Source organism: Psittacula echo (genome assembly GCF_963264785.1).
Source record: "Psittacula echo genome assembly, chromosome: 4".
NCBI classification, from domain to species: Eukaryota; Metazoa; Chordata; class Aves; order Psittaciformes; family Psittacidae; genus Psittacula; species Psittacula echo.
In genome coordinates, this window is record NC_137738.1 from 13,497,907 (window position 1) to 13,516,586 (window position 18,680).

General features: G+C 38.7%; 1 protein-coding gene across 6 annotated transcripts in view; it reads left to right on the plus strand.

Annotated features, from left to right (window-relative positions):
* The first annotated feature begins 1,301 nt into the window (after positions 1–1,301).
* The window catches only part of RAB3GAP2 (RAB3 GTPase activating non-catalytic protein subunit 2), a 42,961-nt gene continuing 25,582 nt past the window's right edge, over positions 1,302–18,680 (plus strand). For 3 of the 6 annotated variants that reach the window (XM_080614736.1, XM_080614738.1, XM_080614739.1), the window contains exons 1-6: positions 1,302–1,430; positions 11,489–11,556; positions 14,660–14,783; positions 16,279–16,360; positions 18,424–18,471; positions 18,591–18,666. In XM_080614736.1, the coding sequence (XP_080470862.1) occupies positions 1,322–1,430; positions 11,489–11,556; positions 14,660–14,783; positions 16,279–16,360; positions 18,424–18,471; positions 18,591–18,666 (507 nt within the window). In that variant the 5' untranslated portion in view covers positions 1,302–1,321. Of the gene's footprint in view, positions 1,431–1,508; positions 1,639–11,488; positions 11,557–14,659; positions 14,784–16,278; positions 16,361–18,423; positions 18,472–18,590; positions 18,667–18,680 lie in introns of those variants that run through there. The other 3 variants (XM_080614737.1, XM_080614740.1, XM_080614741.1) reach the window with 3 other exon arrangements.

The window sequence follows — 18,680 nt, forward strand, 5'->3', positions numbered from 1 at the left end:
TGGACAGTGCAATTTGTTTCTTCAGGGCCCAGAAAACATCTCCATCTGTTCTTCTCACATGTTTTTTTTCCCTCTTTGCCCTAAAGGATGATTTTTGAGACTGTGGTTCAGCTGTCAACACTATACAATGTCACTCCACAGCAAGTCTCACTTATCACAATCACTGCTGCCAGGCAGATGAACAGAAATTGTTGTCATTAAACTGAAGCATGAGCTCTCTATTTGCAAGAGCAATTAAGATTGAAATAAACCCTGTTCTCACTACCCGTTAAAGGTGTTCCCTGTTCAACACAGTAATATAGGTGTTTAGGGCTGTGTTGCTTCACTCTTGGGGAAGAATGGCTGGAAAGCTGCTCATGAAAAAGGACCTGGAGGTGCTGATTGATGGAACTGAACATTAGCCGCTTGTGCCCAGGCAGCCAAGAAGGCCCACAGCATCCTCTCCTGTATCAGAGCCAGTGCGGCAGCAAGCCAGGGCAGTGATGGTCCCCCTGTTCTGGGCACTGGTGAGGCTGCACCTTGAATCCTGGGTTCAGTTCTGGGCCCCTCACTACAAGAGAGACATTGAGGTGCTGAAGCAGGGCCAGAGAAGGGCAACGGAGCTGGTGCAGGGCCTGGAGCACAAGTGTGATTGGAACAGCTGAGGGACCTGGCAGTGTTTAGGCTGGAGAAGAGAAGGCTCTGGAGGTACCTTATCGCTCCCTACAACTGCCTGACAGGAGGATGGAGTGAGGTGGGGTCGGTCTCTTCTCCCAGGTAACAAGGGATGGGACAAGAGGAAGCGGCCTCAAGCTGTGTCAGGGGAGGTTTAGACTGGAGATTAGGAGCAATTTCTTCCCCAAACGGTGCATTGGAACAGGCATTGGAACAGGCAGGGCAGTGGTGGAGTCACTGTCCCTGGAAGTGTTCACACACCATGTAGACGAGGCCCTCAATCACATGGGTTAGTGGTGGCCTTGGCAGTGCTGGCATAATGGTTGCACTTGATGATCTTAAAGTTCTTTTCCCACCCAGCTGATTCTATGATTCAATGATTCTATGACCATCAGGCCTCGGTGATGAAATGATATCTCCACCCAAGGTCCCCATACAGCCGCCGGCCTGAGGGGCAGCACACGGACGCGCAGGGCGCCACTCCCCTCCACGAGCAACGGCAGCAAAGGCACCATCCCCAAGCTCCCACCACACACTGAAGCGCCCCCCCCGCTCTCCCCACCGCCACTCCCCTCCGCGCATGCGCGGTGCGCAGAGGCGCGCCTGAGGGAAGTCGGTGAGCGTTTCCGGGTTGGGTGGCACCGGTGTCGGCACTACCGGTATCACCATGTCGTGCGTCCTGGTTCCCTTCGGACACTTCCAGGACCTGGAGGCGGCTCGTGACTTCCTGTGCCCGCACCGCCGCCAGGCCAGCGCCGCGGCCGGCAAGGACAGCGGTGAGTCCTACCCCGCCGGTCCGCTTACAGCGCTGTGTGGCCTGCCCGGTGCTACAGCCGGGGCTGCTTGACGCGGGGCCGGGGATGCCGGCTCTGGACTCGCTCGTCTCCTCTCTCCTTTGTGTCATTATCCGCTGTGGGGTGTGCAGCGAGTAACCGCAGGTAGCCGGGTGCTCGGCAGCGTTACTGTGGGATGGGACTGTAAAGGGTGAGTGACCTGCTACAGGTGCCGTGTCTTCGCCAGCAAGTTCATGTTTTCCTGGTGTGTGTGTTTCAGGTGTTCAGCTGGTCTCGGTCCTTATCCTGTAGTATGTGAGCGAAGCTCTTTGGCCACACACCCTCTATGCCACGAACTTCGAGATGAAAGTTTGTGATTTTATCACTAAGAGAGTGCAGTTGTTTGAAGGTAGTGTAGTAAAGTTAACAGGCATTGTACATGCAGGGTTGTCTAATAATGCAAAGTTTGCTTAACGTATGCTAAAGATGTAGTTTGGCAGCTTACACTAAAAGGCAGTAAAATCTTTTCTGTAGAAACTACAGTCTAAAGTTGTGGACCTGATTTCTGTCGTGTGAGGCAAGGCACATTGAAAGCTTCTCAACAAAGAAGAATGACCAATAGATCCATGGCCAAAGAAATGAAACACTGGCCTGTATATTGTTAGTCCTGTACTGTCTTAATTGTATTTGACTGATGTTTTGGCTTTCTGTTAGCAGCATTAGAGGAAAGTGTTTGAAGAGGTTAATGAGGATGTTTTGTAAAGTCCTTTCTGCTGTAAACAGAGCTATGAGGAAAAGCAAAAAGTGCTTATTTAAAAAACCTTAAAATGTCTGTGGGGGAATTAAAAGAAGGAGAGATCATAGTGTAGGATGTGTAGGAAGGGACCTTTAAAGTCTATTTAGTTTCAGCCCCCCGCTATGGGCAGGGACACCTCACACTAGACCAGGTTGCTCTAAAGCCCTTCCAACCTGGCCTTGAACAATTGCGTGATGGAACATCCGTAACTTCTCTGGGCAACTCGTTCCAGTTTCTCACAACCCTCATTGTAAAAAAATTCCTTTCTACTATTCAAATTAAAGTTACCCACTTCCAGCTTAAAAATTTTGGTCCTTGTCCTGTGATACAGGTCCTGGTAAAAAGGTGACACAACAATTGTGAAAAAGTTTTAAAAGTGCAGTGTATGTTGAGCTAGTTAACTTTACCACTAAAACTTATGCATGCATGTAATTACACATTATTATTGCTTTCTTTTTTGTATTCAAGATTAAATTTCATTAACTTTATTGTTGAAATGCACTTGGAAGGAAGTAATTATGGCAGAATTTTATGCAGCCAGTATTCGTTGTCCAAAACTTATGTTAGAAAACAGTTATATACTGCTGCTACTACTGGTTGTTGTTCGGCTCTAATAATGCTCTGGAAAATGCACGCACATTCAATATGACTTTTCTTTTTGGTATCATCTGTATCTAAAGGAGTTCCAGAAGAATCTGGAACCAGTAGGCTCCTGTTAGTGCCTCTTGAATACTGAAGATAAAACCAAAAGATTATAAGCAGTTTGTGTTTCTAAAAGCATGTCCTTTAAGAAATTTAAATGTGTCTCTTGTATTTGGTGGCAGATGTGAGAGAAGTTTGTGTAAGATAAGTTTTGGACGTTTTTGTTGGAGTGGATTTAGCAAATGGCACCTATAAAGAGAGAAAACATTTGGTGTGTGTAAAACTACAAAAACGATAGGAGGAAAGAAGATGCATGTTGCAAAATTTGCTGTTCTTTCATTTTAATGGGTTGTTTCTATTCTAGCCTATTTTTGTACTTGGTTATCCGGTCATTGAGTGTCAGAATTGAGTATTTTTGAAAATATAGCACATGTAGATTATTTGAACTCTTTTGGATTTGTGCCTCTGATTTTTGATATCACAGTTGTTTTCATGTTTCAGGATAAATGAACATAAAGTGAGAGTTCACAAAGAGAGTTTTATATAAGATTATAAGTAGTCATTTTGAAGCAGAAATCTTTGGTGCATTCATCTTTGACAGTGAGAAACAGTTACGACTTGCAGAAGTATCCTAAGTTAGAAAGAAGTAAATTGTGGAGGTATCCTAAGTTGGGAAAAAAGTGTGTTCAACTGTGTGGAACAGGAGCTGCTGTTCCCATTAGGATTGTTTCTCCAAGTCTGCTTTGGTGGTACTTTGTGACCTAACCAACCAGATAGCAAAGCTGCAGGGTTGTTATGAAGCTCAGGTTGGGATAAAATGGTATAGCTAGATCCTGCAGTTCCTGCTAGTCTCATGAACTTGCACCCAAACAGTGATTGCTCTGGTTGGAAATACTTAATTCAGCTTTTCATTCTCTTCCTTTATTTTTTTTTTCACCTACATGCTAATCCATTCATTTTTCTTAGTACACAAGTGACTTGTTGCATAGCAGTACATAATGACTCCCTTTTCTGTTTGGTGATTGTCATGTACCTTGACTTCTTCATTGTTCATGTGGAAGAATTCTTTGCTGTAAATAAAGTGTGAGAACATGTAATGAATCTCTACTTTTGACGTTGTGAACCAAGGAAAGAAAAAATAAAAGTCTAAGCAAGTTATTTTTAGTTGGTTGTTTTCTTTATAAAGTGCATATTACATTTTTATAGGCCAGAGAGGCAAGGCAAATGTTTTTAACTTAAGTAAGATATAAATAAATTGATTTTATCGGGGAATTCTGTAATAAGCACTGTTCCATTGGCAGAATGTACTGTAATATTTATGTATATGATATTTATGTAGTTGCATAAATATCACTAAACATGTTAAAGTTCTAAGTATTTTATATTTTAAACTGGAGAGCTAGAACCTTTTATTTACTATTTTTTCTTGTGTGTGTTTTTGTATGGTTTTTTACGTTCTGCTGCATTTGTATGGAAACTGTTTCACTAGTATATAAACTTCATAGTTAAATGAAAGATGCTGGCTACCTTAGGAAAATAAATGTTTGTTAAATATTTTTAGTTAACAAAGCATATTTCAATGAACAAATTAATTACTTTTTTTGAGGCATAATTTAATGTTTTAGGTGCTGAGGAGAATTTTCAAGAGCTCCTGTCAGATTTTGGGTAACAAATGGTTTTCAGAAGGTGCCTTCAGGATCTTCAGTGTGTGGGATTTTGGTTTTTTATTATGAGCTGTTGGCCTTATTTTTTTTTTTTCTTAGTTATAGATCAAATAAGCTTTTTTCTGCTGTTTTAGCTTTGGCTATTTTTTCATTCTAACCAAAATATTTTCTGTGAATATATTGGCCACACTGAAATCTGGGGTGATTCATGTGAGAGCATTTTTGTAGGTGCATTTTAAACGAAAACAATTTGTTTGCAAGCAATATACATGTCTAAATCACCATGTGATACTGTGACTTTTATTGAAGTGTGAAAGTAGTTGTCTTTAGTATGAATAAAAAGCTGTACTTCTCACCTAGTCATATTTGACATAGCAGCATATTTCATTTATGTATGGTAATTTAATCTAGGTTGTTAATTTCAAATTTAAATTGAAAATTGTTTATCGAAGTGCCACCTCTATTAAAAATACAGATGTAAGTGAGGTTAAAAAAAATCTGCTTTTTTATTCTAGGGGAGCTTGATTATTATTCTTTTTTCCTTCCTTTATACAAGTAAACATTGAAATGCTTTCAGTGTTAGAAAAAGGTAATGGAAAGCATCATCTCAACTACAGCTTTATCCTTTTCTGTAACCCAACAGTTTATCTGGTTTGTGCAAAGGATGATTTTGTGTGGTAAACTGGGGAGGAAAAGGAAAGATTTAACTTTAAACCTGGTGTAAAAGTCAGTTCTGCAGTTGCCAGCTTCCTGTTGGGTCAGGAAACACTGGAAGGAAGGGTTCATATTGTTCTTGCTTGTGTTACGCACTCATGTCTTAAGATTGCAACTAATACAATGCAGAAGTGACTAAAGAAATGTTCAGACTTTTTGAGGTAACCGTTTATCGGCTGTGAAGCAAAATATAGCTGCATTTTTGTTGTGCAAATTAGAATAAAAGGTGTTGGGGTGGATCTTGTCTCACGTATCTTAAATTAAAAAATATATTATGGAGTAAGCTGGCTAAAGATGCTTCATATGGAGTTCCTGTACTTATATTCTCTTAAAAAAAAAAGGGTGGAAAAAATAATGTTAACAATGAGTCACAAATGATCTGTGGAGTGATATCTAAATGGCTTTGAAAACTTCTGTTTCAAATGTGTAGTACTGGGAATAGAAAGTATTCACATTACATTTAATTTGCCAGCTTGCTGTTGTTTGGGATGTGTATTGGCTAGATCAGAAAACGGCTGTAGCAGTTAATTTCATTATACAATTCTTTATAAAAGTGTACACCTGTACACCATCTTATTTGCAAAATGCAATAAGGCTTCACAGGCATAAGAAAAATTTAGCTTTAAGAAATTAATGGCTATTTAACTGGAAGGAGCAGAAAACTGAGCAATACACATAACATTTTCTATAACTTTATAGTTTGAAGAAATTAACTACAATTTATTTAAAGTGATGTGTTCTTCCAGTAGACTCAGAGCTTGAACTGTGTGTTTTAAAACATTGATGACAGGAGTTCAGTGACATCGCTAGTTAGGACTGCTGGTCCGAAGCTGAACTTTGGAGGTGTTAAGATGAAATAAAACAATCATTACTTTCCTGGTGTGCAGGTATTTTTAGTTCCAAAGTGTGCGTATCTCCTAGTACCTAAATGAAATGGATAATGAAAAAAACCCAAACCCAAAAACCCAAACTCAGACTTGTCCTTTGGAGGTCCTGAGCAATGGCCTGCATCTGTGATAGTGAGCTGGCACAGCACATAGCTTTGAGGTGCAGCTGCATCAAAATCGACCCCGTGGTTTGGAGGGTTGCTCAGGGCTTTAAGGTGTCACTTCACTGCTTCTTTTTACAGTAGGAATGTTGGCTTCAGCTTGGTGGAGAAACTTTTCCAAACTCCAGCCCTGTTAACACTGGCAGCATCCTGAAAGATGCTCTTCAGACCACTTCTTCTAAACAACATCTCTGGGCTTGTGCTTGCGCACTTTGTTTTATCTGGATCAACTAATTTCATTCAGAAACACAGAAGGCCAGGCAGGCTTTTTATTTCAGAGTTGCAAACAAGGTTTCAAAGAAAAAAAAAACCTGATTATAAAATCGAATTCTCTATTGCATTTAGCAACAGTTATTAGCTATTTCTGTATCCCTCTTAGAGAACTTAGTATGTTCTTATTGAAGAATCTTCTGACAAGCTCTTATGTATTACCTCTTTAATCAGCTTCTTCCCTCCAGAATGCATGATATACAGATAAGATTCCTTTATTGCAATTTTCATGTAAAATATCATAAAAACTATGCACTGTACCTGAATTGTGCTACATATGCAATTGTTAATACATTCTGAGATACAGGAAAGACTAAATGACATGCTGTCAATGTGCATGACAACGGTGTCAGAGTACTATATCCAAATTATCTTTGCACCTGAGTGTTTTGCTGCTTTAGCACCTCCTTTACTGGATAAACTTCCTTCTTTCTTGCTATAACTTCAGCTATTACTTGCACCTGAAAGCAAGCTGAAATGCTCTGTTTTGAACGCAATCTGCTTCACTTGTTTCCTGTGCCATGTAGCATCGCAAGGTTGCTTGGTTGTTTATTTTTTCCATATGGTACATCAGACTTTGATTTTGGAGTTAACAACTGTAAGACATGGAGATCTGCAGCATTGCTTTAAAGACTCTCTGGATTATTTTTAATTTAGTCACCTTTTATTCTGTTGAAAGCAATTGTGACCATCTCAAGGAAGAGAAATTGCTCAAGTGTTTCTTTTTCAGATCAGTGAGCTAAGTTTGAGTGTTGTCTTCTTTTTTCTGCTTATGGTTGTCTGAAGTGATAATACAAATGTAAAACTAGTCTCAAAAGAGGCTTCCGAGTAATGCTGTCGAAACTTAATGTATTTGTCAGTCCCCATGTTGGAGGAGCTTTGGGAATAAATGGCTCATGATTACTGAATAGCAAGAACATTTTCAACTATTTCTGTACTTCCTTGGCCTGAGAAGAAAAGAGATGCTTCTATTTCTTCAGTAATTATGCAATCAAATAGTATCAGAGTTGCAGTAAATATACAGAGGAAAAAAAAACCAACCCGAAACTCTTGCACTTAAGTAATAGGGCAAAAAATAATTGCATATTAATTTTCAAATTCTTAAAGCATGGATGGGAAACAAGCTGCAAGATCATAAACCAAACAAACATAAACTTGCTTGTTTTAGAGCTATATATTGATATAGGTAGGGGTAGTTTGACCTTTGTGGTTCAGTTTTCAACACATAACTCTCCCACTTGGCAAATACAGGCTTTTCTGGGCAAGCCCATGCCAAGCATGTCCTTTAGTAACCTGCTGCATAGAGCTAGAACAGAAGCATGAGAGCAGGTGGGAAAGGCTGTTGGTGCCTGCCCCAGGTTATTGTGCTGCTCTGGAAGGGAGGATGCTGGCAGATTTCTATGCCCAGAGATATATTCTGCAATTTGGGGAGGAAGTCTTAGACTGTGTAAAAACATCTTTTATACTGAATTTGTTAAATGCCAGTTAGACCTCATTGGTCTAGATCTGTTGCTAGCATTTCTCTCTCCTCTGTTCTTGTCTTCTAAAACCAACATGCTTATCAGAAGGACTTGTTCTTTTGTGTATTAAGTTTATGATAAATGTGCTTGAACTGAATTCTCTTATAGATGAACACCAGTGCTGTACATGTGCAGCATTTAAAGTTTCACATATGCTGATGATGGAGTTTTAATGCAATATGCTTCAAATTAAAGAATGAAGTTGTTCTTGTAGATGCAATAGATTAACTTTTATTTTTGCAAGCTCTGCAGTAACACACAATCTGGAATATTACTGATGCTTTATCTAAGTAGGGAGACCTGTTTACCAGACATCTGCTGGTAGTCAGAGAAAGATGAATGGAAATATAGATTTGCACAGGAAAGTTTGATTTCCAATTAGTGGACTGGAAAAAATGAACACATATGAAGTCAAGAACTGTTTTGGCCTTGTTTAGGTATTGGTTACTAGGTAATGTCTTGCGTTCCACAGTTGCAAGTTCTGTAATGTTATTACTAAAGGAAATGATGGGATATTTCTTAAAATCTTTATTGTAAAAAGAACTTGGATCCTGTGTCTTCTCTGGCTTGACCGGCCTTTCTAGGTGCTGGTGCATGGGAAAGTCTTTGCAGGCTGACAGCTTCTGCTGGCATTGCAGGAGCAGGTCTCAGTTCTAAAAGATCTCTGCAGCTTTATCAGTGGGATTGTGCCTCACCATTACCTCATTTTTCCCATCCTTTTTTTATTGATCTTGCTTCATTCAAGGACAATGACAAGCAGGAAAATGTAGCTATTCCCAAAGAGGCAGCAGGATTCTTCATGACTGAAGGTTGATGTTGCATAGTCAGTCTCGGAACTGAAGTGGCTGAAGATTCTTGAGAAGGCTGGTCTGCTCTGTGCTGTAGGAAAGCCAGTGGCGCTGTTTCTTGGATGTAGTTGTGTTTTTCTCTGGACTGTGCCACATTGACAGACTTCCTTCCTTCATGAATTTTACAGGAAGGAGATTTTGTTGCCTTTTGAGATAACAAAATGCAAACAGAAGTAGAATTTCGTTAGCTATCTTCAACTAGACATCAAAGCTAGTTACAATTTTCGTCTTGTGGTTTGTATTCAGCAGTATTTGGCATAATTCTCCTTCATGTATTTGCACACTGGAAAATTCTCAACCCCAAATACAAGATTAGAATGTGACCCTTGGAAGCTGGTTGCGTCTTGGTTATGCCTGAAATAACTGCAGTCAGATCTGTATTGATGACGATGCTGTAAAACTGACTCATCCAGTTTATAGATGGTGCAGACCTTTCCATTTTAACACAGGTTACTCATGGAGTGGGCATTTTGTCTTCTACAGTCTCATGAAATACCTTATCAACAGCATTGGTGGAAAATTTCTTTCTTAAGCTAGTATTTTTTTGTCTTTATTAGCCATACTATGGTTTAAAAATCTGCCTAAACAGCCAGAATACAGATTTCTGTTGTACTGGATTCTGCCTTTCTTTGGTGGTAAAGGAGCCAGAGTTTTTAGACCAAATAAAATTGGATTGTTCTGGGTACAAACCTTCTTGTCCATACTGTTTGACCACCTAAAATGGCAAAATCTTACTTGCGTAAGACTAAATTGAAAATAATTGATACGGATAGGAAACAGGTCAAAGTAGCCATGACATAAGCTAATGAAAAACTTGAAAGAAATCTTTAAAGAAGTCTTGAAGTCTAATTGATGCTTTAGATTTCATGCTAGTGCTTCTTGATGGAGGTCAGTGCATTGATTTCTTGAGGGTCCCAATGATGGTCTTTGAGAATTGTACATCTTCTACTTCTAAATTGCTGTGCAATATTACCCTTTGCATAGAATAATTAAATCCACATCAAAATTGGGATTTTTAGATGAAGGAATTTTAGATGTGTTCATGCAATATGTTCAATCTTTTAAAGCAGCTAAGAAGTAGCCTGTGGCTGAATCTCAGTTTTCTCAGGTGTTTCACGTATTTTGTAAGCCTGTGGTTTTTGAATGAGATAATTAAAACTGATCAGTGTCTCATTCATTTTCTTATATTGTCTTGCAAAGATGTGAGTAGCCAAGGTCCTTGTGCTCATTTTCCCATTAGAGGCCACAGCTTCAACTTTTGCTTTGGTGGCTTTAGGAGTGCAGGTAAGATCTGCATTATCCTCAGAGGTTTTGGCTCCTCAAAAGTTTTGTTGTCACAGATGAATTTCCATGCACTGTCATTCCCCGTTAAAATCATAGAATGGTTTGGGTTGGAAAGGACCTGAAGATCATCCAGTTCCAACCTCCCTGCCATGGGCAGGGACAGCTCGCACTAGACCATGTCACCCAAGGCTCTGTCCAACTGTCTTTGGACGCTGCCAGGGATGGAGCATTTACCACTTCTTTGGATAGCCTGTGCCAGTGCCTCACCATCCTCACAGTAAAGAACTTCTTCCTTATATCTAACCTGAAATTCCTCTATTCAAGTTTAAACCCATCACCCTATGGATAGGATAGGACCCCAGTCCTATTGCTACAAGTCGTTCTCCAGCATCCTTGTAGGCACCCTTCAGATATTGAAACTTTGCTACACCCTGATCCAGCAATTGACTTAAACCAAACCGAAATCCACCACTATGGAAAGAAACATATTTTACTTATGTACAGAAATACTGTTTTTCATAAAGTTGAATATATGTTGCTCTTATGATGTGTTAAAGATCGTCTTACACCACATAGTAAAATATCTGAAGTCTTGACAGGAGCAAGCCTGCTGTCCCCTGACTTTCCCTCTGTAGCTGCCTAATATGTACAAAATGGGACTTTTGTTGCGTTTGGAGTAGTAATAATTAGATAAATGCAGCTGAAGCTCTAATTTTGCAGTAATGTCTTGGGTCTCTGCACCCACTGGAGAAAGTTTTTGTCAAGTGGACACAAGAGTTTCCCCCTGTTACGCCCTCATTCTTTGTTTGCTGTATTGAACTTGAAATATGTCTTAGCTCTCTCTTAATGTCTATGAGAAACTGAGAAAAGACAAATTTGGTTGAATAGTTTGTTCTAAAAAGCAGAGAAGCCCTGTTGAAGGATCAATGGTGTATTGCACCAGGGACTGTAAGGTGTTACTTACCAAGGGCTCTAGATGCAGTCTGTCAGAGTTAATTTGCAATTTGTCCTGTTTCCAAGTTGTACTTAGGTTGCATCTTCTGGTGTTACTTTTCAATAGTGTCAAAACTGGAAGTAAATACAGAGAAGCAGGACAGCCGTTTCTACCACTTCATGTTTCTTTCTGTAGAACTCATTTGATAACTGCCATAAATGAACTTATTGGCGGGGAAAGGAAAACAACTATCAACAACCCTTTCTGATCGTGTTTTTCATTGCTTATGCTGTATCTCATGTGCTGTTTCACTCATGTAACGAATCTTTCTTTGCTTAAAGCAGGCAAATCAACCAGCTGGGAAGATGGTGGCTGGGGAGGCTGGGATGAAGCAGAATTACAAGAACCTGTAAGTACATACAGATGAGTTTTCATTGCTAAGTTGCTTATTCTAAAAGACTTCTCCACTTGTTTGTGCTTTGGTTTTTTCTCCTATATAGTTAGCACCTGGACAAGAAGAATCTTGATCTGTGTTACAAATGTGACAGCTTATTTGTCCCCTGCTCCTGTAATTGTTTCTAAATATAACTTGGATGTTACCTGTTGTGGTATTTACTCATGTGCTTGTATTCTGTAGGGTTTTTCTTGCTGGAGTATGCACACATCTTTCTGTGCTGCTGCAGCTGGGGCATCTTGTTTGCCCTATAACTAGTCAGAGAAAGTAGGGCATGGCAGTGGAGTTATAATAATCTACCATGAATTAATATAAATCAAAATCTCCTCAATCATGAACCACTGACACAAGCATCTTTCTGACGATCATACCATACTCCTTTTATGTTGTGATGTGGGGATGGTATTACGGGAGGGATTAAATTACATATGTAGGATGGAGCAGCACAGTTGCCCTTCAAAGGGAGAAAAACATCCCTCTGCCCAACTAGTTCAACTAGGAACAACATTGCTAGTCTAGCAATTGTTGTTAAGGCTGAGACTTTTAGCTACCAGCTGCCTTACGTAAGATGCTGGCAAAGCTGTGTAGAAATCCTCTGCACCTGCATGAATCATCTGAACAGAATTGCTTGATTCATCCCCTGTTATTGCTGATGGGGTATAGTGAGGAATCTAGAGCTCACCTTGCTAACAAAACGCTCTTATCTGCTGTCTTTATTTTTGTATGCAGAAAGTATGCCTAAGGATTTCGGCAGGATCCTCCTAACTACTTGCTTCAGCAGGGTAGAGATCTTTCAGCTGAGCTGATAAACAGTTTGAAACAAGCACGATGCCTCCCAGGGATGAATCACTGGTGCTGATGTCAGGGAATGACAAGTGTATAAAAACTTAAATAGGATGGGAAATCAGCTCCACTGTAATTGCCATGACTGTGTTTCTTGGGCCCCATCTTTGTTAGATGAGCTGTGATATTTGTAACTTCCTTAATGAGAAGAACAAATGCTCTATTTGTTACTTATATTGTAATTTGGTAGAACCAACAGGCTCCAAATGGAAATTGCCTTGGTTTTCACTCTTTTCTTTAAAATGTCAAACTGTTCTGCCAGGTAGTTCCTCCCTTCTTGCTAAGGATGTTATGCATACATGTTTTTCTCCAAAGTTGCTAGTGGTTTCAGGTCAAACTCTTTAGAAAGAGAGAAACTGTGATCCACAGCAAACAGGACTGTTTGTGCATGGTTTGCATTATAATTGGTGCAAAATGCATCTTTTTTTGGAATTAGTCACTTGTCAAGTATCTGTTTCATGGAACAGAGCAACTTTTGAGAAGGCATTCTTTTCTTCCACAAGGTGTCTTTTTATATTAACTAGTTTGTTGGGATGATGATGTTAAAGTCATGTCTTAAATGCTGATTTTAATTTTTCTGTCTTTTGCCTTTTAAAGGAGTTTCTTTAGGCAAGTGCAGTGCCTTTTCTGTTTTAACCCTTGGTTTATTTTTGTCAATAATATAAGATGGCCATATTTGATACCTTTAGATTTCAAGTTCTTTGTATATGCATACTTATGTTGAATTCTTTGTTTAAGATATAATTTTAATTCCTTTTAATCTTGAAAAAAGCCTTTAGTTTTTGATTCTTTTACCTCTGTTTGAAAATCATTACATTAAAATCTAGTATAAGGCTTTTCTTTGGGGTTTGGTTATATGTTTTGGTACAATATATTTACCTCTGTCATGAGGAGTTAAAATAGACATGGGTATCGCAGACAACTTCATCACCTTTTTGTGAAGACTTGACAAATGCCAGTTATCAGGGAAAAATTGTTGCTATAGAACTTGGCATTCAGCAGCAGACAAAAATGACATGAAAAGAGGTTGTCCTCTTGCGCAAATCAAGAGATAGTGTGGACGAAGTTAGCAGAATGTTTGTGGTGTGCTAATGTAGAGCTTGTGATGGATATACAGGGTATTCTTATGTGCACAAAGTGATCCATTTATGGTACAACCTTATGAAAAGAAAGAAATGCAATGAATAGCTGATTAAGAGTAAGATATATGAATTATTCCTACATTTTTTTCATTTGGGAGTACATGTGTGTATTTTCAAGTGGGTGTAACTTCATAACAACAGGATAAATTGCATGAATCAGAAAATGATCACATTGAAGGTGTTGGGTTCTTTGTGCATAGCTGCTTTGGGATCCCAGAGGATGCAGTAATATTTTGGAGAGCTACGAGGAGGTGAGCTTGGGTTGATGGCTATGGAAATAGAGACTGGACAAGGGAAGGTGTTTCTATTGCTGTGATCAGAATAAGAGAACGGAGCTAAAAAAGCTGGCGTATCATCTCTGAGACACCTTTTAGCAGTCTGCTCAAAGCCTATTACCTACTTTCTTCCTTTGAATTATGGTTAACAGGAGCCACCTTTGTTCTGCAGTCAAACATTTGACACTCTCCTCCAAGGAAAAAAGATGCAATCTGTTTGCTTTTATACTCAGTGATGGTATCTAAGTCTTAACTTACCCATCGTTAAACCTTTAAAACTTGACACTTAACTTGAATTTTTTTCTTTGTAAGTTCCTTCTTGTGAAAAGACATGGTACCTGTTGCATATTACCTTTAGTAATGGTTTTAGTGTGAATGCCAGCTTAGTTACATTCTTCATATGTGCATATGGTTACTTAATGCTGGTAGTGTATGACCTTGGATAAATTGTTCGAATATGGATTATGATGAGAACAGCTAAAGAGATTCTCTCCAGTCTCTAATCTGTAACAATAATGCTTTAAATGTTGCTCTTCTAATGTCTCTTTGATGAAAAGAGAAAATTTTGAGGAGTAGAATTAGTGGTGAGTACTTTGGGTTTTGTTTTGTAAAAACACAGACAGAATTAGTACAAGGTTGGTGCATTTCTCTTGGCTTTTCATGCAAGTTCTAGTGACTGAGTAAGTAACAGTCCATTCAGTGCTGGTATTGAGGGCAAGCCAAACTGTTGTCATGAATCTTGTAAGTTCTTCTATGTTTAGAAACTCTTGTATGCATTGACTAATACTTTACCTTTAGGAAGAAGAGGAATCTAATTCCAAGAACCAGAGAAATTACTGGCTTCAGGATTGTGTGTTGTCCTTGTCACCAACAAATGACCTGATGGTAATAGCTAATGAACAGAAAGCAGTCTTTTTAGTATGTAAGTATTCGTGCTACTAAGTGTATATGCTAGTACATCTAGTACATTTAATAGCAGTCAGGCCGAGATTTGTTTCTCCTCCATTCACTTACACCTTCAAGGCATACCTTCAATAATTTTGGAGTGTTTTATAGTATACATCATGCATTTTTTAGGTACTGCTTGGAAAGTTGTTTTGGTTTTACTTCTTAGCTATATTTTGATTGGAGAAAACTTTTATCATGTACAGTTAATATATGCTGTAACCACCCAGTTGTTTTGAGATGCTCAGAGATATTGACATCAGTTGTGCTCAATAAGAAAACCCAAACATTTGTATTAATTTTAGCCATTAAGAAATACTTGACCTTATTTTTCTTTTCCTTTTGAAATAAAAAAAAAAAAAAAGAGCTAACTGAGCCAGTGGCACTTGAAGGAGGGATATTGAGGTGGATTGGTTTTGAGATTCCTGTCTTCGATAGAAAATTATTCGTCTTGAATAATGGGAAGCTTTATATTTCACTCTCAAGTAGGGCTCTTGGAACTTTTAAAGGTACCCTTGGTGTTATGAACACTGGTAAGCCAGCTGCTGTCTACGTGTGTGCTGGTGTATTGGTGGCGTTAACAGCTGTGGCTGGTGGCATGTGAACATGAAGAAGTGAAACCTCCTGCTATGGGGAATATTATACCATTTGAAAACAAAAACAGGCACTTGAAGCTAAGTTGCATAATGAGGTAGATTGTATTGAGTTGTCATGTTGCATTTAGCATTTCCTGCATTCCCTTGTGTGTTCCAAATCTGATATAGATTAGCCGCTATTTTTTCACAAAGAATGTAAAGTTAACAGTACTCTTCAGAAAGTTCTTACCGGATCAGGTGTAATGAGTTGATTAACCTTGCCAAGATCTCACTTGCTGGAGAATTGCTTCTGCCCGACTGCGCAGTAGCAGCTGTACCACACAGTGGCAGAAGTGTCCCTGTGTCTCAGGTTTTAGGTGTCAGACAAATGGCACACAACACTAACTTTATTTGACATCTGGGAGTTGATTCAACAAATGTCAACTGTAATAGCACCCTGTGCATAACAAACTATAGTGTTTTCTAACCTTGAATATGATGTGATGATTAAATATTTTCAGATTTAATGTAGGATTCCTATGTCCTTCTTGGCAGGTAAAATTAGAATTTTCTGTTCATTTAAGCTCATCTTCAGTAATCTTCCTAGAAGAAGTGTGCGCTTCCATAGTGCTTTTCTCCTAAGGATCACTGTTTTATAAACTGAACTTTTAAAATTTGATAAAGTAGATATTACTGTATAAATCTTATTAAAAACCAGTTGTTTCAGAATTGTGATCATGTGTTACTCCATGTAATCAAGGTTTATGACAAGGTACTTCGCTAAGTGTGGTGGGTGTATTGTACACCCATTGTACAGAAGGGAAGGATTAGGAATAAAACTACACTTGTGAGATGCAAAACAGTTTTTATAGATGGTATCTTTATTCTTAATGGCAGCTAAATGGAAGCACAGTGACAAGGGGAAGGAGGAGATGCAGTATGCTGTTGGATGGAGTGGCTGTCTGAACGTTGAAGAAGGGTAGGTGTTGAAATACAGCTGTGATAAAGATATTTCCATATTTAATGATTAGTAGCATATGCTTTTTACTTGTAGGGTTGTGGAGTTTGGGTTTTTTTCCTTTTTACATCTGAATGCATTCATTGTCTTACACATTTTAAAGTTGAAAACAGAAGTGACCTGGATGATCAGAAACATTGTCTGCAAAAGTCACTCTTCATGTATAGTGTGATACCTGAGGACAAGTTCATACAAATTAAGAGAGGTCCTCTCTCTGCAAGTCAGTGTATTTGCATGTAATTTAGACATCTGAAGAGATGGGAGTTGTGATGCTGTTTATAATTTCCTGTACTAGGAGGGGAAAAAAAGAAGTACCCTTCTGAAAAAAAATCTACTTTTAAAGTAGGGATTAAATTTTGTTAGGGGATGTTGCAACTGGAAACATACAAAGTTGTTTTAGCAATACTCCCTTTCATTTTTGAAACCTCAAGCAAATATAATGTTATCTCTCTGATCCACAAATAGTTTTGGGCTCTAAGTCATTTAGGGATTTGAAAAATTTGCTTTGATCATACATTTGGTATTTATACAACATTTCTGCTCTGTCTTCAAATAACCAGACAGATGCTTTCCACAAATCTCCCATATGGAAGAGGATTTTGTGTCTTGTTATTAAGTTTGTGGCCTTGAGTTGCTGTCTGCCTTTACGCATGCTTCTTGTTTGCTTCAACCTTCTGTTACACTGCAGGAGGTTTTGACGTAATCAGTTTCTCTCCCATCTGTAAAGCTCATAGCCTAACCGTTGGTGCCACACATTTAAACTGGTTTATGTGCATCTCTTTAAGTTTTTTTCACTGAAATTATTCTGTCATCTTTTATTAAAAAAAGGAAAAGAAATTCTGTTTGGCTGTTTGGGGTTTTCTTTCTTACTACTGTTACAGCCCAGGAGACATGCTGTTATCCAGAACAGGAAGCTTTCTTTAATGGGCATGGTTGTATTCACTACACCTTGATTTAAGGTTTGCAGGGGTTTACTGTAGGTGAAGGTTCTATATCTGTGGAAGTATGCTAATATGGTTATTAATAAATTACTACAGATTGTCAAAAGACATGACTTTTTTTATTGCTGGTTGCCTCCAACTGATAATGTTTTGTGGTGGCCAAGCTTTGCTATTGGAAGATGAGATTCCGCTGAGATATTCAACACTGCTTTGAAGTTGTAACTGAATTGTAGTTGATGTCAAACTTGCATTTAGAAAGCCTTTTTTCTGTAATTGTCTAGCTGATAATTTAATCACTCCTTGGGGAATGGAGGTGACCTGAAATGTAATTAAACAACAGTACTGCAGGCAGTTATGCTTTAAGTGCTGTTTGGGATGTCATCTTGAATTTATATGCTCTTTCATAAAACCTTTGTACTGCTTCTGTTTCCCCAGACACTATAAAACTTTGTCTCATGGTAACAGTTCAATCGTTCTGGTTGGAGATATTGAGGCTTGCTCATCTGCTTGCCTTCTGCATGCTTTACTTGCCATGCAGTGAGCATGCTCAGCTGTTGTGTGAACTGAGAAGTCCATGTTAGCCCTTTGAATGCTCTTAAATTGGTGAAATGCAATTGATCTAAAATCTACCTAATTGCATAATGTTATTCAAAAGTTTATTTTGATAACTGTGGTTCAGTTCTTTGTTTTGGGGTTTTTTTTGTTTGTTTGTTTGGGGTTTTTTAATGGTTGTTCTCTGTATCTCATTGTAGATCAGGAAAAACTATTTACTTTTTGATACCTGAAATTTAACTTGAATATTTACTGAAGAGTACTGGCAGAATATTCAGTCTGTGAATGATGAAAGACAGCACTAGCAAGGTGTAATAAGCACTTCTGTAATCTACTTGGGTAATCTTGAACTTGTAATTGAAAATGACTTGAAAAAGTTTTTTCTCTTTTTAGTATCAATTTGATATATTGTGTGCTGTATTAATATAGTCTTAAAATGTTTAACATGCTGAGTTGGTAAAATCTCTTGTAAAGCAAAATTTCACAACTGAAGAAAAAAAGATACTTAATGGTTTTATCTTTCTTTTTTAGTGAATGCGTGAGTAGTGTATTGTGTATCCCATTGGCAAGTCAGAAGAGGTAAGGATTGATGTTCTTACGTATATGCATCATTGGTCCCCTTACATTGTTCCAGTTTTAAACGCTTACAGCTTGGAGCAGGATTTGTTTGTAACTTGTAGTGTGTCTTTGTGCAACAGGAGTTCCACAGGCCGTCCTGACTGGACCTGCATTGTGGTTGGCTTCACCTCTGGCTATGTTCGGTTTTACACTGAGGTATGTTTCACAAG